Here is a 16,773-nt window from a genome sequence, read left to right as displayed (position 1 = left end):
TGAAGATGGTCGAAGTAGAATTGCCGGGGATGCTATCTATGTACAGTTGTCAGGGGGGAGGATCAAAGAGCGGTAATCCGGCGGTGATGGACGGACAAGCTTCCTCTATCAGCTCAAGGATAAACTGAAATAGGGCGCCATGGCGGAGAAGACGAGAAAGCGCGAAACATGCTTTTCATGAAAAAACCTTTAGTATCATGTGCGGAGGAGCGCTCGCCACCTGGAGAGGGGGGATGTAAGAGATGGTAACCAGTGACGGACCAGCCGACCAACAAAACACAAAATGGACTGGAGTCTGTCTGGTGGTAAATACCTACCTGGTAGGCTTTGCTCGTGCGTGGATCCAGGGCTGGTCCACCATACAGCACCGCCGCGCGCCGCATGAGCAAACTGCGGACTTTCCTTTCCCATTCATCTTTGGTTTTCTTCCATGGGGGGCCGTGTGCCGTGTGCCGTGTGCCGTGCTTGTCGCCATGCTTGCCGCCATGCTTGCCGCCCTGTTTGCCGCCCTGCTTGCCGTGATGTTTCCCTGCCGATAGATACTGTAGATACATGTACGGAGTGCCTAGCAGGCAGTGCCAGGCCACCACCTGCGTGGATCGGATCCAAGTCACAGCCCGCTGCTTTTCGTTCAAGCCGATCGCCTGGTTGTTTTTTCCCCATGGTCCGCGGGGAGCGGTCTCGGAAGTCCAGGCTTATGTCCGATTGCTGTGGGCCGAAATCGCAATCGCAAGCCTTGGCCTCGATGAGGCTTAGGACTTGGCGATACATGTCACAACAAGCACAACAAGCTTGCTGCACGATAATCAGGGGAAACTGTGGGCTTGGCCTAAGTTTGTGGAGAATAGACATGATGACTGGAAGTCTCGTGCCGCTCCTGGTAAATTGCTTGGTAACGTTGATGTTTTTCCTCGCTCTTGCCGACACACCAAGTCGACAGTTTGTCCCTTCCCGTACGCTCTCCTGCCAGTTTTCAACGGACCGTGGACAGCTGCACACGTGTGCACGCGCGCAGCTTAGGAAAGGGCCTGGGGTACGGAGTACGGAGTACATATGTAGCATGTATTTATGTCACGGCAAGAGGAACCGAACCCACTTGGGCCATGTGAGGCTGCGCACGCGACTCGGACATGACGGGGTCGGACGAGAGGAAGGAGGAAGGAGGAAGGAGGAAGAAAGAATCAAGGTGGGTTGACTGTTGACACGAGCGGTCTCTCCGCGTGGCGACTGCGCATTCCATGACTGTACGGATACGGAGCACCCGTGCCTCACTGCTCCTCACTGCGCCTCTCTTCAATGCAATCCCACATGTGCAGTTTCCTTGCACCGCGGGCCTTCCGTTTGCTTGCTTGTTGCTTGTTGCTTGTTGCTTGTTGCTTGTTGCTTGTTGCTTGTTGCTTTGTTGCTTGTTGCTTGTGGGACGCAAATTTTCAAGTCCTGTCGGTACCAGATACGGACGACAAGGTGCGCAGCGATGAACAAACAACTGTTGAGCTTTGATCAAATAGCAAAAACCTAATCAGATGCGCAAGTACAGCACGTCTGCGATTGCCACCAAGCGATGGATCTCATGTTCATCTGCTCCCGATCCATTGGCACAGCCTGGTTAGGCTAGGTACAGTACCTAATGGCTCGATCTTTTTTGTTTCATGCCAGGAAAGCCACGTGGGCTAGTCCGGAAGGCAAGTAAACAGGATGGGGCATGGCTCTTTCACCTTGTTTCATCATGGCACTAGAACTTGATGAAATGCTGCAGTGTCCACGTTGAACGCAAGCGGTGGCACATTGATACATACATTACCTACGGAGTACATACCATCCGCATTGACGACACTACGGGATCAACAGTGGGGGGGATGCTGCACTTGGGCTTGAAGAATTCCCGATACCGGCTCCAAAACGCCCATCTACCTTATCCACACAAGGACAGATATGAAAAGTCACCGAGGTGGCGCGCCCCCCCCCCCCCCCCCCCCCCCTCTCCCCCTCCGCGCCCCTCTCCTCCCCAAACTCATGACCGCTTTTCCACTCTTTCACCTCGCTCCCGTCTTCAACTTGAAATCAGGCGGATTGAAAGGAGAGGAAATTCAATTGTCAACCCGTCCTTCCGACCATCCGTCTATCCGTCCACCCGTCCATCACCGTCATCATGCCGCTCATCGTCCACCACCTCGGCATCTCCCAATCGGAGAGAATCCCCTTCCTCTGCGAAGAGCTCGGCATCGAATACCGGCTCGTGGTCTACAAGCGCGCCCCCAAGCACGCCCCCCCCGAATACAAGGTGCTCCACCCGCAGGGGACCGCGCCCGTCATCCAGGACGGCGAGGTGACGCTGGCCGAGAGCGGCGCCTGCATGGAGTACATCGGCCGCAAGCACGGCGGCGGCAGGCTCTGGGTCGAGCCCGCGGACGAGGCCTACGCGCACTTCATCTACTGGTGGCACTGGGCCAACGGCACGTTCCAGCCCACCATCGGGCGGGTGATGATGTGTCGCGCGGCGGGCCTGCCGGCCGGGCACTGGCTGCTCGCCATGGCGGACGACCAGCTCCGGGCGGCGCTGGACGAGCTGGACAAGAGGCTGGCGGACAACGCGTGGCTGGCGGGCCGGCAGTTCAGCGCGGCCGACATCATGCTCATGTTCTCGCTGACGACGATGCGGTACTGGACCCCGTACAGCCTGGCGGCGCACGCCAACGTGCTCGCCTATGTCGAGAGGGTGAGCCGGCGGGACGCGTACCGGCGGGCGATGCGCAAGTGCGACCCGGACATGGAGCCGCTGCTGGGGCCTGATGCGCCAGAGTCGCTGTATTTCAAGTAGTCGTGCGTGCGCGAGAAGCAATCGGTGGATCCATTGATGCTTTCCGATGCTTTCGGATGCTCCGGGCAAAAGCATTCGTGATCCGACTTGGACATGGGTTGTTGACTCGATAGTCGGTGCCGAGTGAGACGTGAGAAACAAGGGAAAAGAGAAAAGGGCTGAATCAAAACGTCTGGTTGCTCCCGCCTGTTTCCGATGCCCGGCCTCTTCCAAGACGCCCGAGTTACCACGCCCGAGTTACAACAGTCAACGCCAGACCACCTCGTGTGACCAGCGCCCGAGTTACAACAGCCAACGCCAGACCACCTCGTGTGACCAGCGGCTGGCCGCGTTTGAACAGACGGGCAATTCCATGATGCGCTGCATCGCGTGAGGCTCGGCCTCCGATTCGCCTCGGCGGGCATGACTTTGCCCATGCCGGGCATCCGAGGGCGTCGCTGCATATGTGCCTGCCCGAGTCACAGCGCAACAATATGGAAGCGGCTGGTGCGTGATTGACTCGGTACAGCCAATGAATGTACTCGGCACAGCGCCGCATCAACGAGGAGCCCTCCCTCCCCCTCGACGACTGGCCGACTGGCCGACTGGCCCGTCCTGCCTGCCGTTTTTGAACCGGTGCAGGGTTGGGTTGGGGGTTGCATCTGCCCCAGCTCGAGCTCCAGCTCGCGCAGCCCCGCGCAGCCCCGCGCAGCCCCGCGCAGCCCCGCGCCCGCCCGGCGCAGCTTACAAATGACGAATCCCGTGCCCCCGTCCACCCGTCCACCCGTCCCCATCTGCCAAATTAATAAAGGCCGTCCTCCTCGCCCTGGAAGCAAACAAGCCTGCTGGCAACGAAAAATATATACATGATACATTGTACATACACACATACATACATACGTACATACGTACATACACACACACACACACATACTCCGTACATGAAGGATAACGCAAAGGAACAAGCAACCCCCGAGGCTTTGCTCGGACATGGCCGCTCCCGTCGCCCACAAGTATCCCTCGCCGCTGGCGGGTTTCGAAACCGCCCCTCCGCTACCCGCCGACCTCGACGCCAAGACGCCCGTGAATCCGGAGGGCAAGGCGCTCAGCGAAGCCTACGACCGCTTCACCGCGCCGTTGGACAATGGCCAGAGGGGAGGATTGTAAGTACATACTTGCGCACAATGGAAGAGGCCGGGGCCCGCCTTGCCCGCCTTGCCCGCCTTGCCTGTCTTGGGTGCCTAGGCACCTAGGAGGGTCTGGTAGGTACCCAAGGTAGGTTTGAGAGGTAGCTGGCTGACTTGGCTTTGGCAGCGACGTCCACATTTACTACTTCCAGTGGAACGCCGAGCAGACAAAGTATGCTCGCGAGCTGTGGGAGCGCATCAGACGAGAGTGTATGTAGGCTAGGCTCTCCCCCCCCCCCCCTTCCCCCGCTCCCCTTCTCTGCCTGTTTCCCTTGTGCGTCATTTCGCTTTGGATCGGCTCGTTGCTGAGTTGGGTGGCAGTCCCAGAGTTGAGAATCTACAAGTTCTGGGACCGCCCAGTTGGCCCTCACCCCGTTGCCATGTTTGAAGTCAATGTCTTTACGCCCCATGAGTTTGGGGCCTTTGTAGCTTGGCTGGCCGTCTGGCGCGGGCCGCTGTCTGTGCTCATCCATCCCAATACTATCCCTGGGGAAGGGGAGACGCCCCTCGAGGCTGGGCTGCGTGATCATACCCAGGGGGCGATTTGGATGGGCGAGAGATTTCCCCTGGATGTTGCGCTGTTTCAGTCATAGGCACTTCTTCCCTGGACACGTTTGCGCCGAATTTTTTTTTTTTTTTTTTTTTTTTTTTTTTTTTTTTTTTTTTGCCCAACGTGACCTCTATCCATGGCACGTCTCCTACTTAGCCTGCGCTCGAGTTCTAGTCTAGGAAGAAAGAAAAACATCGAGACAAAAATCTAGGCCCTCTTCTCTCGCCTGTTTGACGTGGTGTTCGTTTCCGGCTTTGCCACAATGCAATGGCCGATGCGACTGCTGCCACGCCTGACATGGCAGTCGCAACAATCATGTCTGTTCGAAATGCTTCGGCATATCTCAGTCTTGCGTTTTGCTGCTCTGCCATTGTTTGAGTCTGTCGTTTGGACATGCGGGATGGGATGCCGTCCATTCCGGCTCGCAGGATGGCTGTGGAGGCTGCAATGCCCAAGCTACCTCCGAACATGCGCATTTGAGCAACGATACCTTGCGCCGATGCTGCTCGATAAAAGAAGAAGAGATGCAACAAAAAAAAAAGACAAAAAAAGAAAAAAACCGTTAGCGGGCATCATGGCCACATAGCTGGAAAGCGCAGGCATCGTCTGCGGAAGCGTACCGTAGTCCTTTGGTGCAATCTCGAGAGACGCTATCATGGTGGAAGACGAGATGGCAAGGCCGAAGCCAAGGCCGCAAAAGGTGAGGAAGCCCATCAGTTTGGCCGCGTCCAGTCCCTCAACCGACAAGGTGGTAAGCACGCCACAGCCCAAGAGCATCAAGCATGAGCCGGCAACGAGTGTTTCCATAATCAACTGTTTCCTCGAGTTGACTGCGCCGCTGACGATGCTTCCAAGGGCCACCGTCACGAGCATGGGCAGTAACATGACGCCGGCCAGTAGTGCCGACTTGCCCCCAACAACCTGTATCCTCAAGGGGACCACATAGATCAGGAGCAGGTACGGGAACCCGAGGAGCAAGGTGTTGACAACACCAGACGTGTAGGTGCTGTGCTGGAAAAGCCGCATGGGGAAGACGGGAGAGCAGCGAGATGCGAGCCGACGTTCAACCATGCTTTCCCAAGCAACGAGAGCAACCCAGCACAGAGTGCCCGCGACAAGCGGAGCAACAAACACGGCTGATTGCCAGTTGTTTCCTTGCCAGGAAGAAGAGCCGCCCGAGGTAACCCCGGCATCCTGGAAAGCAAACACCACCAGTACCGTTGCGGCAATGGTGAGAAACGAGCCCACTAGGTCCAGCTGCTTCCACGAGTGCTTCTGGAGTCGAGGGCGTTGCTCTCGTACCGGCCAGCTTGAAAGGAATGTGGCGAGAGAGAGAGCGCCAACGGGTCCATTGATCCAGAAAACCCATCTCCAGGTGGTGTAGTTAGTCAGGAGACCTCCGAGGATGGGACCCAACACACCGGCCATGACAATGACTACCCCAACCATGGCCCCGATGTATTGCTTCAGGTGGTTGGGGCTCATCTCCGGCAGCATGATCATGGCCAGCGAGTAGAGGCCGGAGCCGCCGATTCCTTGGACTGTTCGGAAGGCAATGAGCTGATGCATCTTCTGCGCCCATCCACAGGCAAGCGAGAAGGCGACGAAGAGAACGGAGGCCACGACAAAGGCGTCCCGGCGGCCAACAATGTCAGAAATGCGGGCAAATACCACAGCAAATCCCATGTAAGCAAGGGTATATGAGAGCGCTACCCAATTGACATTTCCGACATCGTTAAACTCGCTTCCGATGTTGTATAGGCTCGTTGCTACGATGGAAGTGTCTATCATGGCAAGGAACAGACCCAGACACACGCTGTATTCAGGGCATCAGTCAGTTTACTTGTCACGGTCATTGTCATTTCTTCCCGTCTTTGATTTGTCAATTGCTCTTCTTCTCCAAAGCTGTTACTCCATGCGGACAACGGGTTTGTATAATTCTAAAAAAAACGTACCCGGCACACAGAGTCCAGAAGCGCGTCAAGGGTATTTGGAACTCCTTTCCGGCATCTGTTGTCGAGGGATCCTGGGTTGACTCAGAGACCGGACCATCTTGCTCCGGCCGTCGAGCCATTTCCTTGTGTAACTGGACTCCCTGTAGGCGATGATGGTATGATGGGTGAGCACATGGCCAAAGCAGACTTCTTTCAAGGTGGATCGCGTTTCAAGTGTCAAGTGTCTTGCACGTCCGACTTGATTTTCAGCTCTGCAAATGCCATGTTATAAGAAAGCCCACCGGCAAAGCATGGGGAGTTGGGAAAAGAGGCGAGAATGGCAGAACTTCAAGGGACCACGTGTCCCATCAATTCCTTGGGCCTTGATGATAGTGCTTAGGCGCAGGAACAAAAGGCGGATCTTGCAAGCCTCTTCGCGGTCGCAGACGCAGTCGCTTTCGCTTTCGCTTTCGCTTTCGCTTTCGCTTAACTTTACCACATTCTATCGGATTCTCCGACCAGCATCTCACCTACCCCTCAATCAACTGGTGTCGCACCTTGGAATGACTAGCTAGAACTCGTTAGATAAGGGGATAATTGGGGAAGCAAGCCGTAAGCCGCAAGGTGTGGGGAACTGGTGTCAAGCTTCAAGTTGAAGCTCGCTGTAACAGGTACTGTAGGAGGAAGGTAGGAGGTACATACGATACCTACTTACGGTAGGGATGATGTAGACTATTGATTGTGTGATCCACGTAGGCTAGCACTTAGGTGCATGCGATTCTGTGCCAGGAGAGGTTTTGGTTGCCCGGTGCTCAGCCTCAGCTGAAAGTTTCCTGCTTGAACTGATGCAGAGTGATTCATTTGTGCATAGACCAAGGCAAGAGCATGCTGCTTTTGTTTCGAGCAAAAGGTGACAGACATTCTGGAAGCAAGCGGATGAAACTCCACGACGACTTTTCGCATTCGGTTCTGGAAGAAGTGGGCACCGCCAATGCAACCAACATGTTCGAATTTCAGTCAGCACGACACCTTGACCCGCGATTTTGCATGGACGTATCGAAGAAAGAACCCGAGAATGATTGGGGGGTTGACCATTGACCGCGGTGGAGAGAGAAGTCGGGTCTTTGCGTTTCCCCCAATTGCATGTTTCCAACTGCATTTTCCCAATTGCATTCCTCCCCACGTGAATAACCGCTTAGAAGGGTTTCCACAGTCGTGCCTCTACCAAAGAGGCACATACAACAGGCATCAACAGAGAGCTGTCACGGTCGGCTCAAGGTTGACGGTTCCATTTTTCATAGTCGAACTGGGAGCGACATAAACATGCACGCTCATCCACGTCCATCAAGTGGCTGCTCATCTCTGGTGCCGTGGCATGCCGCAAGATGCCATGCGAGCATTTGCCATGAGCCCTAGTCCGCCAGCCGGTGCTACCTACCGTGTTTGGCCTGCACGAGAATTCGGATCGAGGTCAACTGCAAGTGGCCTGTTGAGAAACCTGGCAGCTGAGCACAGAGTCCCGAGGTAGCGAGTCTGCATGTGCCGTCTGATGATGCGAGGCAGCGTGTCATGCTGGGCGACGCAAAGCACCTGAAACGAGAGAACGTGTACTCCGTACACTCCGGAACAACTTTTCGCTGGCCCGTCTTGATAGTCGGGACTCTGCAAGTCCTCAAGTGTGCTCCCGAGTTGACAGGCAAAGTAACAACTCGGTCCGTTTCAGTCCACACTGTCGAACACACTGTCGAACAAAAGTTGCCTTTGCCCGAGCCCCAGAGCCAGGCTCTTGGAATGGGCCGGCCCCCGTCCCCGACATGCGACTCTGTAGGCTCTTGTAGGCGATCCAAGGTGTTTGACTTGGCATTCGCACTTGCGTACTCCGTACCCAGGTAGGCAGGCACTTGAGCTGCAGTCAATATGTCTCAGAGATTCACTCATCCGGTGGTGGCGCTGTGATGACGTTACGCCAAATACCTTTCGCTTCTCCTCACAATGTCGAGCGTCACAATCTTTTTTAAAAGGTCTGAAGTACCTTGAGGGGGCCGGCACTGCGCAGGCTCGCTTGTTCACATCACTGGCCCGAGAGCATGGTAAAACCAAGCGACTCTTGTTTCAAACTAGGGAGAGGAAACATTGCAGCTGACCGCCAAATGACACGTCGAAGGCGTCTGCGGATGCGGCAAACTCACCACCTCGGCGTGTACTCCGTGCTCCGTGACAAATGGCATCAATTGATCCTTCTGGACTGTGACTATCAACAAGGGACGCATCGGAAGAGGCGCTGCACTAACAGAGTCCGCTTCGCCCTCCACGTCGAGGGCCAACCATGTTTCACTACCTTTTTGAGTCCTTGACTACCCGCCGGTTGGGTTTGGCAAAGATAAATAAAGTCGAGGGCCTGCTCGAGCATTGCAGAGACTTGCAACTTGCCGTCATGCGCACCTTTTGGGTGATGCCTGGCGCGCTCTGTACAAGGCAGTAACCAGCTGGAGAAAGTAGTCTTGATCGACTTGCTCCAGAGACTCGATAGCCTCCGCCTCCGCCTCCGCCTCCATAATTCCGGATGCCCATTCAGCGAGAGCAATCCTCTTCCCCCGACTTACTTGCGACGGCAAAACCTTTGCTCAACTCATCAAGAGAAACTACGTGCTCGGCCGGATCGTCTACCTTGTTCGAGTCTGCGAAGGATCGCCATTTCCTTACGCTAGCTGCTTGAAAGTCTACTTGCAGGGCTGCAGATTCTACTTTCGAATCGCCAAGAGCCCGCCCGTCGAGCTCTCTGTACCAAGGACCAAGGACGTTGAAGCAGATTGGAGCACGTCGACCTCTCTCTCGACTCGACGCCCGCAAAGGGAAAAAACGTCGAGCCGGCGGTTGTCATCAACAACACATCACGCTGGGATGCTTTGCTTCTCCGGACAAGGGTTACCTACCTCGCAAGTTGCCAGTTGCCGTGGAACTTTGGAGGCATTGGCGTATGTATAATAAGGATGCATGTGGCGCGCCAGGGCCTCTTCAAGGCTCCAGAACTGACCACCTGTCTGTCTGGAGACTGGCTGGCTGCATCAATGATAAGATCAAAGTAGTCGAACCCCAGCATCACGAAGCGAAGTCAAGCACCGACCCTTGAACGCTCAGTGCCTGTCGCTGCCTGGCCTGGTGCCCGAGTTGAATTTGCCGTTGACATGTTTGTCCCCATCGATCCCCAAAGTCCAACCAGACTGTTCCCAACGTGGCCTGGCCAGCGTTGTGCCCGTATTACGGTTACGGCGGTGCCTGCACGTCCATGCTTGCCTGCGATGCGTCCTCTGCTGTTAGCGTATCATAGCAAGTTTGTTGCCTAGTGTAATGCACATGAGAGCGTTGTCCCTTATTTACCCATCTCTTTTATTTCAATGTCATTTCATTATATCATTTTTTGTTTGCGCAGTTTGAGCTGCCGTTTTAAGCATCCTACCTGGTGTTGCCACCACTGGTTAGTTTTATTTTGCACTTTCGTGCTCATCAGACGAGACTTTTTTTGTCCTTTTTGTCACTTTTTTTTTTTTTTTTTTTATTTCTTTTCCTTTCCTTTTGGCCCCCCCCCCCCCCCCCTCCCCCCTTCCCGGCTGGCTTGGTCGCCCTCAGCTCGTAACGCCCCTCTTCTCCAAACGCCCGCTGTCGGCCCGTGCAATTCTCCAGGTCCGCGCCTGGCCTGCGGCTGTTTTCGCTCGGCAAAACCTCCTGAAGCTTCCTTTCGAGTTAGCCTCTGTCCTCACAATACCACCCCAAGCCATTATCACCATCGTCTTTTTGGAGAACCGGCTGGGTCACAGGCTGCATCTCCGTCCTTTCTCTTCCCTCCTTCCATCTGGTCCTCTTTTGGAAGGTCGACAAGCGAGCTAGGCCGTGGCAGACGCCGTCGCTTACGCCAACCCCGTCTCTTGCGTTTGCCTGTTCTGTTCACCCCCCCCCCCCCCCCCCCCCCAGAGGGACCGCCCCGACGACCCATCATGTCTTCTCAACAGGGCTCTCAGGTCAATGTCGATCGCTACGTCGTCATCCACGTCGCTACGACATGCGATGAACATGGAGTCTACGTGACCAAAGACTCTGCCGAAGTCATTGAGCTAGGTTGGATCCTTCTTGATGCCAACTCTCTGGAAGAGGTGAGAGAAGCCGTTTGCGCCGAATATTTCCCAGTCCTCTACCACTGAAAAGACAATACTTCCAATCCGCAATAACTCTCAACAACCGCTCACTTTTTTCTCTCTTCATAGATTACTCACGAAAGCGTCCTCGTCAAACCCGTGAATACTCCCATCACACCTCTTTGCAGTAAGTCGAGCGATTTCCATCCAGGGTTGCAAAGTTATTGGGCAGAAAGGGGTAAAAAAAAAAGAAAAAAAAAAAAAAAAAAGAGAAGCAGGAAGAAAATCTCCGCCATACTCTTTGTATGATTGACGTTTTCTCGCATCCTTTTCCTTTGAAAACTCGGTTGTGTTTCTTTGGCCTCGCACAAATTTCTTCGCCATGCAAAAGTTCCCTTGCTTATTACATCTTTGTACCCTCAGCGAGTCTAACGACGCTCACTTGGGAGCATGTTCGAAACGCGGGTACCTTTAGAGACGCCATCTCTCGATTCGATGCCTTTGCCACCGAGTACTTGACCTCCAAGAACCTCGATTTTGTCTTTGTCACACTAGATGCTTGGGACCTCCGTGTTCAGCTTCCGCGAGAGGCTCGCGATAAGGCCGTTGTCCTCCCCCCGTACCTGCAGCACTCCCGCACATTCGACCTTCGAACAGAGTACCAGCGATGGCAGCAGCATCATCCAGAGTCCCTGCCTTTCGGTCCTTCGATGCTATCTAACATATGTGCTGCTCTCGAGGTGGAACCTGTTCAATCGAGCGCCCCCATCAAGCATAACCTTCCCTTTCACTTGCAGGCCTTGGCACCTGCATCTCCACGGCGTGCCATGGAGGAGGCCATCACCTTGGCCCGCGTTCTGAGGGGCTTGGTCCGAAAGTCGCAGCCGCCTCAGGAGCATCCCGATGTTTTGACTCGGCCCATGGACGCAAGGTCTGACGTTCGAGCTTTCTTGTCTGAGAGAAGCAAGGTGCTGCACATGTCTGGCTTGCCACATGACACCACGCAGTCGGAGCTGGAGAGCTGGTTTACCCAGTTTGGCGGCCGTCCCATCGCCTTTTGGACTCTTCGGACCCCAGAGCAACACAAACCCACCGGTACTGGCTTTGCCGTGTTTTCTTCGCATGAAGAGGTAGGTTCATTGCCACATCCTTTGCCACTCTGTCGGGCCAGCTTCATCGTCACATTTCCGTCAAATCGCAGCAGACATTTTGCTGGGGAAAGGTGGGTCAAGTTGCTTCCTTTGCTCAATCTCTAACGCGCCCTTCATCTAGGCTGCAGAGAGTCTTTGCATGAATGGACGTGCTCTCAACGAAAAGGCCATCGAGGTCTCGCCATCATCCAGCCGAGTTTTGGACCGAGCTCAAGATATCCTTACTCCCTTCCCTCCAAGCAAAAACCGCCCCAGGCCAGGTGACTGGACCTGCCCCTCGTGCGGCTTCTCCAACTTTCAGCGCCGAACTGCTTGCTTCCGCTGCTCTTTCCCCGCCGCTGGATCCGGACCAGGCGCTGAAGCCCCCGGTGGCTATGGCTATGGCGGCGGTTACGGACCTCCCGCCATGATGCCGCCTCCCCCACACGGAGCACATCACGGCCCCATGGGTCTTCACGGCAGTCGCATGGGCGGCGGCGGCGGCGGTGGTGGAGGTGGCGGCGGCGGAGGCGGCGGCGTAGTTCCTTTCCGGGCAGGCGACTGGAAATGCGGCAACGAGGTTTGCGGTTATCACAACTTTGCGAAAAATGTGTGCTGTCTTCGTTGCGGAGCTAGCCGGGCTGGTGCTGCCGTTGTGGCCGATTCTGGGTACCCCTCGCCAATGGACAACCTCGCTCAGTACAGCATGAGCCAAGGGTCAATGGCCGGTACACCGGGCCCCCCTGGCCCGGGACCTTTCAATTCCGGCAATTCCTTCGGATCCGGCGCAGGCTACAACCAGCACTACGGCGGTCCTCCAAGCCACTTCCTCCCCTCCGGCATCGGCGGCGGAGTTGGTCCTTACCCCGGGTCCATGAACAACCACGGCTATGCCACGAGCCACGGTGCTCATTCTGTTGGTCCTTTTGACAGCAGAGCTGCCGAGGCTGCGTTTCAGTCTGCTTCCAACGGCCCTGTGTCAGCTGGACCCGCTCCGTCCAACAATTACTACGGAAACGCCCATGCCAATAATGGCGAGAATGATCCATTTGCATTCCTGTCCACCGGGATGGGCGGACTAGCTGTCAGCGGCAACGACCCTCGCCAGAATGGAGGCGGAGGCCCTCCGAGCAAGTCGCCTGCATAAAAACCTTCTGGGGGCCGAACCCAAGGCATCGACTGCTGTGGCTCTTTGGGGAAAAAAAAAGAGAAGAAAAAAAAGAGAAGAAAAAAAGCAAGAAGGGATAAAAAAAAAGGTGCCCTCGTAGCTTGTACAAGCTTGCCTGGGATCGTCATTTTCAACACGACGGTTGCGTATCTGTCTGTGTCGGTTTTTCTCATTCGCCGCACAAACGCAACGACGAACGGCCTTTGGTTCTGACGAAAATTGAGAGAGAGCTCTTGACCTTGGAGTTTTAAAAAAAAAGAAAAAAAAAAGAGAGAGATCGAAAACTTGTTCTTGGTTTCTTTCTATGCCATGGTTGCTATTTTTGAGAAGGAAATAGGAGGCACTGGTACGTATTGACTTTTACTGCAGGAAACAGGACGGAGTGTCGGAACCCTTTTTATTTTCCTGCCTTTTTTTTCTTCTTTTTTTTGATTGTCTTTTTCAATTTCAAGCGAGATGTGGTAAACACCATTTGCAAAGGATTTGAACAGATCGAACAGATACGACAAGAAGTAAAAGGTGACCATATACCACGGCTGCTCCGGGTTTCCACGAAGCTTTCTAAAAGAAATAGGGCTTGCTAGGACATATTTTGTTTCTTTTTTTCCCTGGTCTCTCTTCCCTTTTTTTTTCTTTTTTCTGTCTGCCCATCTTCACTGGCATCTTTGATTGTTTTTTTTTTCCTGTCATGCTTGCAGTGCAATCCGGGAGGGAAGGGGGAGAAGGAAGGGAGTGAGTGACATCTACCCTGGCAAAGGGATGGGAGGGAAGGGAAGGGGGCTGCTTCTCTTTCTTTTTTTTTCCCTCCTTTGTCTCTTCTTTTTTTTTCTTTCTTTGTCTTTTCTTTTCTTTTTTTTTTCCCGGGGGCAAGGGGGCGGAAATGGGTTGGAGGTTGTGTGTGAATCACGGACTTTTTTTGTGTGAAAGGGGGGATTGTGGAATTTGCTGGAAAAAAGCCTTATTATCCCGGATGGTTGCATAGCGAAGGGGAGTGTCAAGGGTATACCTCTGGTCATGGCGTGTGACTCGAATATTTTCCCCCCAGATTCTGGCCCCTTGCTTTGTTGCGTTTGCGTCGTTCCGTCACTGTCAACGTGCCATGTGCCGTGTATGCGTGCCCGTCTGCTTGGTTCTGGGCTGGGGGTGTCGTGCGCGCGTCATCACCATTCACGTCAAGTTCTTTTGCCTGTTGGGTCGGCGGCCACGGCGGGACGCACTGGCTCGGTATATATATATATATATATATATAGGCGCTGGGGCAGCAAAACATGGATCAAACAAGAGTCGTGGATTCCGACAAAGATGGAAGCTATAGTAGTAACACACGCGCAGTTGCCCTGCCTCCTTCCCTCCCCCTACCCTTATTCCTCCCGTCCCCTCGCCACGTAAAACCGTTAAAAAAAAGAAAAGAAGAGGAAAAAAAAAAACGCGAAATTGTAGAAGTGGCAAAAGTTTCACTCTGTCAGGACGTGCCCCCAGCCTGGGTCTCCTGGTGACGACGGCCTGCAGGCCTCGCCCGCGTCGGCTGGGTACTCGGCGCCAGACAGGACCTGGGGGCAGTGCTCGGCCAGCAGGGCCTTGAGCTGCTCGCCCGGGACGGGGTTGTCCGCGTCGGCGGCGAAATAGTCGGCGAGCTCGCTGCACAGCTGGCGGTGCGGCCCGTCGTGGTCGTTGCCGTCGTGGTCGCGGTCGCGGTCGTGGTCGTTGCCGTCGTCAACGAGGCGGTCGAGGATGACGGTGTCGTCCGAGTCGCCGTCGCCGTCGCCGTCGCCGTCGCCCGAGGGGTGTGCGGGAGCCTGCGCTCCGGCTTCCTCGTGCGGCGGTGCCTCCCACGTCCAGGGGCCGCTGTCGCGCGCGCCCTGGCCCTGCTCCTCCTGCCGCAGCCACGTCTGCCAGTCCCAGTCGTTGTACAGCTCGTCGTTGTGGTAGTTCTGCCACGCTTGCGCGCCGAGGGCCTGCTCGTCGCCCAGGTCGGCCGGCACGTTGGCCAGCGCCTGGTCGACAAAGCCTTGCCAGGCGACGCGGTCGCTGCTGCTGGCGGGGGGCGCGGGCCCCGTCCCGTCCTGGCGGTTGACGATGAAGCCGCGCGTGATTTCGTCCTCGAGCGAGTACGCCTCGCGGGCGTCTGCGTCGTCTGCGTCGTCTGCGCCGTCGCCGCCGTCGTGGCAGCAGTAGTAGTCGGTCGTGTCGCCCGTCCAGGCGAGCGCCTTGAGGCGGTCGTCCTCGTCGTCCTGCATAATCTGCCGCTGCGACTCGGGCGAGAGCGCCCCGAACCTCTTCTTCAGCGCGTGCTTCCTCTTCCAGTGGCCGCTGGTGTCGGCGTGCCCGAGCGCGTCCTCCTCGTCCGACATGTGCACGTCGTCCTCCGAGGGGACCACGTTGTCGCCCGTCTCGAAGTCGACGTAGCCCCACGTCATCATGTACATGAGGTGGCTGTCGAGCTCGAGCCCTCGCGCCACGGCCTCGAGCGGGATGAGCTCGTCCGGCCGCAGGAGGTGCGCCTCGCCCAGCCCCCAGCCCTCCAGGTGGTCCCTGCCGACTTCCTGCAGCGGCACGCCGTGGATGACGACGGCCTCGTCCGGGCGGGAGCCGGCCGCGGCGTACAGCTGGCGGGGCGGCTCCCAGTCGTAGCGCACCTGGAGCTCGACAATCTCGGCCACGTTGGTGAACCTCTTGCGGAGGAGCAGCTGCCACAGCGGGTACAGGCCCTTTTGGCCCATGGTCACGCGCAGGAGCTCGTTGGTCATGGGCCCGTAGATGGGGTCGTTGAACAGCATGGAGAGCTTCACCAGGAACATCTGCGCGTTGTACAGGTGCTCGTCCGTCCACATGTCCTGGTTTCGGAGGAGCGCCTGCCGCTGCCCGCTCGTGGCTATGTCCATCAGGAGCCACAGCCTCAGCAGGGTGTGGTGCATCGTCTTGGGCATCAGGAGGCCGTTCCTGGCCATGACGGCCAGAATCTCCCGGCAGTGCCGATCCCTGCCCAGCACCAGCTGCAGGTAGCGCAGCCCCGGGACGGTGCGGATCCGCCGCATCAGCTGGGGCATGCTCGTTTGCGTCTCGGTGCCGGCGTAGTGCGTCTGCCACGTCCTCCCCGCCGGATCCGGGACCAGGTGGCGCCTGTAGAGGTTGAACTTGAATAGGCGGCCAGCCTCGGGGGCCCGGTGCGCGATCCACGCGCGGATGCTGGACAGCAGGTGCTCGTTGACGGCGTTGTGGAACGTCCTGCTCGTGGCGTACAGGTTGACAATGTCGCGAGGGCCCAGCCATTTGCCCAGCTCGACGGCCAGCTCGATCCGCGCGCAGAGCGCCGTGATGATGTCTCTGCGTTGATGCTGCTGCTGCTGCAGGGAGAGCGTCTGCTGCATGTCCCGGTGCGAGGAGCTGTACGGATCCTTCTTGCCAAAGTACGCGTCGAGGCCGTCGCCGTCAAACTGGAACCGTCTGGCCCGCGAGCCGCCGCGCTCCTCCACGACGATCGTGGTTCGGATGTTGGCCACGTGGTCGAGCAGGCGCAGCTCTTCCTCCATGTCGTCCATGATGGAGATGCCCCGCTGCCGAACCTCTGGCCTGATGGCCCTCTCGCGCTCTACTTCCTGGCAGGCATGGAGCTTGATGGCTTCGGCGATGCGCTCAAGCGGCACGGGCTGGTTGGACGCCGCGTGCAGGTCGCGGAGCTTGGCGACGGCCAGGTGCGCGAACGTGGCCGACTGCTGCGTGCTGAAGCCGTAGGCTCGGGCGTTGCGCTTGACGGCGTCGACGTTGAACGGAAGAGCCATGGTGTGTGCATGGGTGGTTTGGCAGCAACGGCAGGAAGCGAGGCCATGCAAGATATTTCTGTAACGGAGGCGAAGGAGGCGAAGGAGGCGAAGGAGGC

At 56.5% G+C, this 16,773-nt stretch overlaps 6 protein-coding genes across 6 annotated transcripts; 3 read left to right on the top strand and 3 right to left on the bottom strand.

Moving 5' to 3' along the window:
• Positions 1-49: 49 nt before the first annotated feature.
• UV8b_04973 (uncharacterized protein) lies at positions 50-411 on the bottom strand (the record flags this gene model as incomplete). Its single annotated transcript, XM_043142471.1, has 2 exons — positions 50-171; positions 318-411. The coding sequence occupies 2 exons, from the start codon at positions 409-411 to the stop codon at positions 50-52; spliced, it is 216 nt and encodes a 71-aa protein (XP_042998405.1).
• A 1,738-nt stretch (positions 412-2,149) lies between these two features.
• Positions 2,150-2,818, top strand: UV8b_04972 (uncharacterized protein; the record flags this gene model as incomplete). Its single annotated transcript, XM_043142470.1, has 1 exon — positions 2,150-2,818. The coding sequence occupies one exon, from the start codon at positions 2,150-2,152 to the stop codon at positions 2,816-2,818; it is 669 nt and encodes a 222-aa protein (XP_042998404.1).
• A 969-nt stretch (positions 2,819-3,787) lies between these two features.
• On the top strand, positions 3,788-4,577 carry UV8b_04971 (uncharacterized protein; the record flags this gene model as incomplete). The annotated part of the gene is made up of 3 exons (XM_043142469.1): positions 3,788-3,960; positions 4,112-4,194; positions 4,306-4,577. The coding sequence occupies 3 exons, from the start codon at positions 3,788-3,790 to the stop codon at positions 4,575-4,577; spliced, it is 528 nt and encodes a 175-aa protein (XP_042998403.1).
• Positions 4,578-4,704: 127 nt separating this feature from the next.
• On the bottom strand, positions 4,705-6,608 carry UV8b_04970 (uncharacterized protein; the record flags this gene model as incomplete). Its single annotated transcript, XM_043142468.1, has 3 exons — positions 4,705-5,036; positions 5,155-6,350; positions 6,490-6,608. The coding sequence occupies 3 exons, from the start codon at positions 6,606-6,608 to the stop codon at positions 4,705-4,707; spliced, it is 1,647 nt and encodes a 548-aa protein (XP_042998402.1).
• A 3,852-nt stretch (positions 6,609-10,460) lies between these two features.
• UV8b_04969 (uncharacterized protein) lies at positions 10,461-12,875 on the top strand (the record flags this gene model as incomplete). Its single annotated transcript, XM_043142467.1, has 4 exons — positions 10,461-10,616; positions 10,728-10,785; positions 11,022-11,728; positions 11,871-12,875. 4 exons carry the CDS (start codon positions 10,461-10,463, stop codon positions 12,873-12,875), a joined length of 1,926 nt encoding a protein of 641 aa, XP_042998401.1.
• Positions 12,876-14,350: 1,475 nt separating this feature from the next.
• UV8b_04968 (uncharacterized protein) lies at positions 14,351-16,675 on the bottom strand (the record flags this gene model as incomplete). Its single annotated transcript, XM_043142466.1, has 1 exon — positions 14,351-16,675. One exon carries the CDS (start codon positions 16,673-16,675, stop codon positions 14,351-14,353), a length of 2,325 nt encoding a protein of 774 aa, XP_042998400.1.
• Between the last annotated feature and the right edge of the window lie 98 nt (positions 16,676-16,773).

This window comes from Ustilaginoidea virens, chromosome 4, assembly GCF_000687475.1.
Source record: "Ustilaginoidea virens chromosome 4, complete sequence".
Taxonomy (NCBI): Eukaryota; Fungi; Ascomycota; class Sordariomycetes; order Hypocreales; family Clavicipitaceae; genus Ustilaginoidea; species Ustilaginoidea virens.
This window is presented reverse-complemented; position numbering and strand designations above follow the sequence as displayed.